Source organism: Hipposideros armiger, unplaced genomic scaffold (assembly GCF_001890085.2).
Source record: "Hipposideros armiger isolate ML-2016 unplaced genomic scaffold, ASM189008v1 scaffold_1445, whole genome shotgun sequence".
In the NCBI taxonomy this organism is placed as follows: domain Eukaryota; kingdom Metazoa; phylum Chordata; class Mammalia; order Chiroptera; family Hipposideridae; genus Hipposideros; species Hipposideros armiger.
The window spans coordinates 129,123-137,444 of NW_017732795.1; the positions used below are offsets into that span (position 1 = coordinate 129,123).

Below are 8,322 nucleotides of genomic sequence, written 5' to 3' on the forward strand. Positions count from 1 at the left end.
GGGGTGCATATATTTTTTCGAATTAGTGTCTTGGGTTTTTCTGGATAAATACCTAAGAGTGGAGTTGCTGGGTCATACGGTAGTTCCATTTCCAGTTTTTTGAGATACCTCCATACTGATTTCCACAGTGGCTGCATCAATCTGCAGTCCCACCAACAGTGCACCAGGGTTCCCTTTTCCCCACAACCTCGCCAGCACTTGTTGTTTGATGATTTATTGATGATAGCCATTCTGACCGGAGTGAGGTGGTATCGCATTGTGGTTTTTATTTGCATTTCTCTAATGATTAGTGAGGTTGAACATTTTTTCATATGCTTGTTGGCCATCTGTATGTCCTCTTTAGAGAAATGTAGAGGCCTGACCACTGCACTGTACATCTGAAGCTGCCGTGGAATAATAGTATACATCAACTATAATTTAATATATATATATTTATATAATATATATATTTATATTATATATATATATATAGTCACGGGATGTGGAGTACAGTGTGGGGAGTGGAGTCAAATGGAATTGTAATAGATATGTATGATATCGGGGGTGGGGGGTGGTGGATTGGAGGGGGGGTTGTCACTTTGTGAGGGTTGAAAAGGGTAACTATTGCATTGTTTTGTATACCTGAAATTAATGGTAAAAAATAAAAATAAAAATAAAAAATAAAAAAATCACCAAGAAAAATATAAATAAATAAAATAAAATAAAATATTAATTTTAGTAACAAAGTATTTCAATTTAACACTACTAGTCTAACAATAAATATAGGAACGTTTTCTCTTCATACACCTTATGATACTATGAAAAACAACTGAAATCAGTAAAAAGATAAAATTCTATTTCCATATTGTGTGACCACAGTATTACTCTGTTAGCAAAAATGCTGATCATCAAAAAAAAAAAAATACTCCTGGTTCTTCTAAGGACTATGCCTCCGGCATTCTATAAAATTAGGTGTTGTTTCTGTGGCAGATTTCTTTCTGATTGCCTCTATTTCATCGTCATCAAACATAAATGAAGCCAGCAGTGGAATCTGAGAAAAATAGTTCTTGGCCAGGATATGTTTGTGTCTGATCTTGTGAATAAATTTGGGTTCATATCCCTGAAAAGAAAAAAAAAATCGAATTCTATTAAATGTCACAGATGTATTCTGCCAAGTAAAAACGCTTTCACGCCTCAGTACCTTTGTGCATCCGTTCCTTCAGCCCAGCATCCATTTTTCCCACTTTGTCTATCATCCTCCAGGGCGCAGCGCCCATGGCTTAGCCTGCGAGCCTTTCTGGACTCTCCTCCTGACTGCTGAGTGCAAACAAACCCTTCCTTCCTCTGTACTTGCAAACGCTTTTATGTATTGTATTTGTAATATTTGGTTCATTCTGCCTTGAATGCCACTATCTTCTTGAGAGTCTCTTCCATGATAAAGAACCTTGATGGCTCTTTCTCACTAAGGTGTCTCTCGGCACCATAAGAAAGACTTCATAGATATTTCTGAATGAATGCACTTGTGTTACCTTGGTTCTTTCTTTCAGTCTATTTCAACACCGATACAAATACCAGCTTGAATTGTTGTTGTTTTTTCTAAAACTGGTCCTTCCCTCCATATCTCCAGAGTTCAAAATAAAGATGACCTTTGTATGGTGACGGTGCCAACTTCTCTTTCGTTACCCTTTTACTGCCTCAGATTCCCATGTCATGAGTCCCTGCACTGTTTCTCTTCTGGCTTCTAAACAGAGAACATTGCTGCCCTTTCAAGTCTTTGTGCCTCTCCATTTTTATTTGTCCTTCATTAATTATTAGGCTTCCTGTCGCTCCACAGCTAAAACAGTACTTTGAGCTTTCTGTTATGTAGAACTGCCACTTTGCTATCAGATAATCTGTTTCCTAACGAGAGGGGCAGACTCCTCGCTGCCAACCCAACAGGATTCTCTCTCCCATTTATATGTAGGGGCCTGATTTTGTATTTTGTGACATGTCCAGCTTTCCTAGCTTTTATTCCAGCTAGGGGTGGCCAAGCGACAAGTTTCTGGCCATTGTCCATACACAGAGATAATGGAAGTCATTGGATAGCACATACAGAAAAGCTTTTTAGGAATGGAAAGATTCACCAGTCAAGCATCTTTGGGCTTTTGCCATACCTGGGAGGTGGCTGTTTTCTCTCTAAGAGTCCAGAGGCATGAGAACAAAAGCTAAAGGTTAAGCAAGGCTGAGGGGAATGTTAATGGGCCTGGGTTTAGGGCAGCATTGCAAGCCACCAAACTAGCCCCAGGCCGCCAACCTCTGCCTTCTTGTTATGTAAGAAAGCTAGTCTCAGATTGGATTAAGTCATTACAAACTGCTTAGTCTGTTATTGGCAGCTGAATTCAAATGCAACTCAAACAATATTTCTCCAAGCACTGAGCACAGTATCTGGCACATTCAAAAGTAAATTCTGGCTGAATTAATAAATACCACCTATTCTCTTTATTAATTCTATTTGACTCTTCTTTTCAACCAAATCATGAATACTACCTGTACCTCCAAAAGTGTGTTTTCTGAGAGTAAGACATCACCTCACTCAAGATCCCTCCATAGTGTCAAATTAAAGGTAAGAAAGCCCTGGGGTGACCGGTTAGCTAGTTGGTTAGAGTGTGGTGCTGATAACACCAAGGTTGCTGGTTTGATCCCCACATCGGCCACTGTGAGCTGCGCCCTCCTTAAAAGAGTCAACTATGCCATTGTAGCATGAAAGCAATGTGTAACCAATGACCATGGCTGTTCCCCAATAAAATTTCTTAAAAAAAAAAGATAAGAAAGCCCTGAGAAAAGGAGCCAAAGGATATGATATTCTTGTAGAAAGTATCAAGTGGGAGCACCCGGTGCTTATTTTAAAGTTGCCTCCCCACAGACAAATCTCCCAGGTCACAAGGTCATCCTTTGCATTAATCTAACTTGGCTCCATCATTTCTTAGCCCATATTTATTGAAGAAAAATTAACATATTTCTGTTATGCAACATTAAATTATACATATACAGGACTTTATGGGTTTTCAAAGTGCCTTTCTAGAGTCAAAAAGTAGTCCTTAAAGATGAGATAAGCATATTATGGAAACATAATCAGAGGAACAAGCAACTTAAAGAATAATATAATATGAAAAGTGCCAATACCTATCATCCCCTTTTCATTTTATCCCCTTTTTACAGATGAGAAAACCAGGCACGAGACACTGACACACTTGCCCAACTGCTGCCACCCAGCTCCTGAGCGAGAGAGCCAGAATCCAAAGTCAGGGCTGTGCTGATCCCCATGCTGGTTCCATGTTTCTGTTTAACCTTGACAGAAATTGATGAAGCAAAGAGGGCGGGCCTTACTGCCATTCAGATTGTTAGTGATGGGACTGGGGAAATACTGGGTCAGGTCTCTTCACTTCAAATCCACTGTTGGGGGTGTGACCAGTTAGCTCAGTTGGTTAGAGCGTCATGCTGATAACATCAAGGTTGCAGGTTCGATCCCCGCATGGGCCATTGTGAGCTGCACCCTCCCCAAAAGAGTCAACTATGCCATTGTAGCATGAAAGTGAAGATGTATAACCAATGACCATGGCTGTCCCCCAGTAAATAAATAAATAAATAAATAAATAAATAAATAAATAAATAATCCACTGTTCCAACTTTGGCCAATGCACACACTATGAGAAATTGATCTGCCTTATTTACAGTTCAAAGAACAGAAGTCTGTTTCCACGCTTTAACTATAACTTGTGACACATCATGTCTTCAGGGACTCAAGCTTGTTTTAACTTTTGAGGGTTTTTTTTGTTGTTGTTGTTTTTACTTACTGAGAAAGCAAATATCTCTGTGTATTAAGGAAATTCTGGAAATGCTTTTACTTGCTGCAAGACATCAACTATACCTTAACTAGGCTGAATATTAATGCCTAAAAGATTACAACAGGCTGGATATTAATACCTTAAAAGATTACACCAGCCCAAAACCATAAAGAAGGCAATTTTGTTTTGAGTTTGTCTGGTTGAGAACCTAAGCTCTATTTATAGAAATTCAATAAGCTTGGCATCCTGAATCTGAAGAGGACATTTAATTTGATGTTGCAGTAATCTGATTAAATAGACAAAGGGAGTTGTAAGGATTAATTGAAGAAGCAGCGGAATATCAGCTTTGGGAATGAACTTGAATCCCGCTCCGGGTGCTAGATGAAATGATATTGTTAGTATTGGCTATGCTTCCAGCGATTAAATATTTATGAGGCAGCTTAGTTTACTAAATACAATATTTAACACAGCTTCAATTTCTTGCTGCTCTTTCTTTCAATACCTAAAATAAATTTTTTTCTTAGCTTGGCTTCTACTGGAAAATTATTCAAAACAGCTAAAAATTTAACTAGTTCCTCCTCTTCCTGCATTCCTCTCTGCAATAATAACACAGGCAGGGAATGGTGCTATTCAAAATGGCTGTTGTATTTGAAGTCATTTCTTTATTTTCTCCTAGCTGACCTCTTACATGGAATTAAATGCAGCAACTTAATCAACAGAAAGCAGAGAATCATTAGCAGCGGGGATGCTAGGCTGGCTGAGTGTAAATGGAGCTCTCTGGGAGCTCCTCAGGGGCCCCTCAATTCTGTTCATCAAAATGTTTTACAGATTACGTCTTGTAAGTTACTGAAATTAAATGGTATTTCATTCTTACAGTGCTCTCCCCACTCCTAGTTAGCGGGGAGCAAATGAAAAATGGAGCCTTGAAGCTATACCCTATCAGAATGACTGCTGTTTAGAGCACAGAATGATGAGCAAAATTTATTTGAGAATTTAGTGCGCTTTTAGGCAGACTCGTGATGATTAATCAAAGGAGAGATTTTAGGTCCCATAATCCCTATCTGGTGGTAACAGTCATTTATTCCTTCAACACACGCGTATCAAACCCATGGTCTGTACCAGGCACTGTTATAGATACTAGAGAGACCGACGCAAATGAGCTGAACAAAATCCCTGCCCTTGTGGAACTTACTGTAGAACCAAGATGTTTGAAGTTGATATTAATTAGGAGGGAGTAGTATCATGTTAAGGTACTTGTAATGACCTTCACATCTCTTACCCTTACCTTCTATGTGCCTCAGCTTACTTTTAATTTTAATCTCTGCCATATCTGCCATCCACATATTTTGTTAGTATTAGCCAAGCTCTGTTTCTGAATCCAATGGAAGTATGTAAATTATGCATGGAATGTAACTGAAAGGCAGTCAGCCTATCTCTAATGATTCCAATGATTATGTCAATATCCCCCCAAGAAGTTCGGCTTTCTTACCTCTTCAATGCTCGTTAGCTTGAGATGCGCGGCGCCCTCATCTCTGGTGAGCAGGATGCAGTTCCAGGGGGACCACTCCAGGGCCTTGTCCCACCGGACCAGGACCAGGTCACTGAGGTCCTTCCAGGCGCTGAGTGCTGACTGGCCCGACCAGATGTTCTCCGTCAGGTACTGGATATCCTCCAGCTGCAGGCCACAACAAGTTTGGAATAGAATGTGTGCTTATAAACATAAGAGTTCTCTAAGACCATCGTATTACTTGAGGAAATAATTAAATGACATTGAGTATGTTTTTAAAAGAGAAACACCATTTGTGAGGTTGTCAGTGGCACACAGTTCCTTGTTTTTCACCAAATTTCTGTTCATTCGGCCCAAACTATGTTATCAGTCTCACAGTCACGACCGCATCTTTGATCCCAAGGAAGCTGTATGTATTTCTTCTCTTACATTAATATGGTATTAAGTACTTTTCAAAATGTAGCAGTAACTAGCATCTCATCCTCAGGGTTACCGCAGGTCATGCAGGTTTTAATGAAAAAAAGAGGCAAGGAGAAATGAGATAACTATTTAAAACCTTTTTGTATTTAAATTATATTAGCTAAAACTCTTGAAACAATTTTTTATCAAGAGGTCTCGCTATATAAACTTAGAATTACCCAAAGAGCACACTGCACAAAGTGTAAGCATAGGAAAAGAAAATCCATTGTTTGATAAGGTTTGGGTGGGAAAACGGGAATCTTTTCTGGTAAATCAGTGGACAAATTTCACGCATGATCGGCAACCCTTACTGATGGTACCTGCATCAGGAAAGCAATTTTCGAATCATCTTCATAATCAGCTTCTGAAGAGAAGAGACACTGAAGTAAACATTTGTACTTCAAAAACGATTCTCGTTGCCGAGTCTCATTGTCAAGGCTAACGCAGTTCCGACACCGGTATACGCGGTGTGAGGTGGATGAGACAGAAAACTCCGTAGAAGGCAAATAGAGCTGGCAGCTGTGGCAAAAGTGAATCTTCTTATAAAACTTCAGTGGGTCCTGAGGGACCTAAATAGTAAAAATTAAAAAATGTTGTGTGTATATATATTCATATATACCTTTCTATACATAAAAGAGACTATATCTATACCCTCTCTATATAGAGAAAACATATATATTTATATATACCTTTCTAAATATGTCTATAAAATATATATACTTTTCTATATATAGAAAATATACATAACCAGATATAGAAAAATTAATATATTGAGTTGTCAGAAAAGTCATGACATATTTTTTTCTATGTTTTTGTTGTAAAAATGCATCATGGCTTTTCTGACAACCCAAAATATAGAAATATAGATATACCTTTCTATATATGTCTACAAATATATATATTTCATATATTTATATATGATATATATAAAAACTCAGCCAAATACTAACCAACATAGCCATCTGGGGCTAAGTTATCTTAGAAAGAGACAAAAAGTTGGTTTATTTTTAAAGTCATATTTTTCCTTTAACTTCCTATTCTATACAAAATTTAAATTCTAAGCAGTATTCATTTACTCAGCCAAAACATTAAAAAATCTATAATATTCATCAACCCTTAGATAGGTGTGGCAAAATCACTTAGAAAATTAATTGACTGAAAAAAAAATTAGTAGGTAAAGACTTTTGGCTGCAAAATATTAAGAAAACCTTGCAAGTGCTTTGGCACTTATATTTCAAAAAAATTAAGACTTTTGGTGCTATGCTACATTAATTATTCTCATAGGCAATAATAGCTAGATTAACATATACATTAAAGCCCACTAAACCAAGTACTCTCATTCATTCATATAATATTAACAATAAATTTGGGTTGGCTCAATGATCAATTTGCAAAATTTGAGACTGTATCATATGGTAGTTCTATTTTTAATTTTTGAGGCACCTCCATACTGTTTTTCATAGTAGCTGCACCAACTTACATGTCCACCAACAGTGCACATGGGTACCCTTTTCTCCACATCCTTGCCAACACTTATCTTTTGTCTTTTTGGTAATAGCCATTCTAATGTTTGTGAGGTGTTATCCCTCGTTTTGATTTGTATTTCCCTGATAATTAGTGATGTTGAGCACTTTTTCATGTACATGTTGGCCATTTGTTATTCTTTGGGGAAATGTCTATTTAGCTCTTTTGTCCATTTTTATCTGGGTTAAAACTATTTTGCTACTGAGTTGTAAGAGTTCCTTATTATTTTTTTGGATATTAACTCATCAGATATACAGTTTGCAAATATTTTTTTCCCATTTTGTAAGTTGCCTTTCATTTTGTTGTTTCTTTTGCTGTGCAGGTTTTTTTAATGCAATCCCGTTTGTTTATTTTTGTTTTTGATGCCTTTGCTTTGGTGTTATGACTAAAAATCATTGCCAAGACCTATGTAAAAAGCTTTTTTTTCCTGTTTCCTTCTAGTAGTTTTATAATTGCAGGTCCTACATTTAAGTCATTAATTCATTTTGCGTTGATTTTTGTCCAATTTCATTTTTTTGCTTGTGGTTATCCAGTTTCCCCAGCTCCATTTATTGAAAAGGCTACCCTTCCTCCATTGCATATTCTTGGCTCCTTTGTTAAATATGAGTTGACTATATATGTGGAAGTTTATTTCCAGGCTCTCTATTCTGTTACATTGACCTATGTGTCTCTTTTCATGCCCATACCATACTGTTTTGATTTCTATGGCTTTGTAATATAGTTTGCAATCAGGAAGCATAATGTCTCGAGCTTTGTTCTTTCTCAAGATTTGGCTTAGGATCTTTTTGTGGTTCCATACAAATTTATGGGGTTGTTTTCTATTTCTGTGAAAAATGCCATTGGACTTTTGATATGAATTACAGTGAATCTGTAGGTCAGTTTGGGGAGTATGAACATTTTAACAATATTAATTCATCCAAAAAGTTTTCTTAAATACAAAGCAAACACCTAAAGCATGATTCATTTTCAAAATGGATAAATTCAACTTCATTAAAACTCAAAAACTGGGCCGGCCGAGTGGCGCGATGG

At 37.3% G+C, this 8,322-nt stretch overlaps 1 protein-coding gene across 1 annotated transcript in view; it reads right to left on the reverse strand.

Moving 5' to 3' along the window:
- Window positions 1–681: 681 nt before the first annotated feature.
- Window positions 682–8,322, reverse strand: part of IQUB (IQ motif and ubiquitin domain containing) — a 65,933-nt gene continuing 58,292 nt past the window's right edge. The window contains exons 8-10 of the mRNA XM_019633938.1: window positions 6,090–6,338; window positions 5,293–5,478; window positions 682–1,099 (exon numbers count right to left, since the gene is read on the reverse strand). Of these exons, the coding sequence (XP_019489483.1) occupies window positions 917–1,099; window positions 5,293–5,478; window positions 6,090–6,338 (618 nt within the window). The 3' untranslated portion in view covers window positions 682–916. The remainder of the gene's footprint in view (window positions 1,100–5,292; window positions 5,479–6,089; window positions 6,339–8,322) is intronic.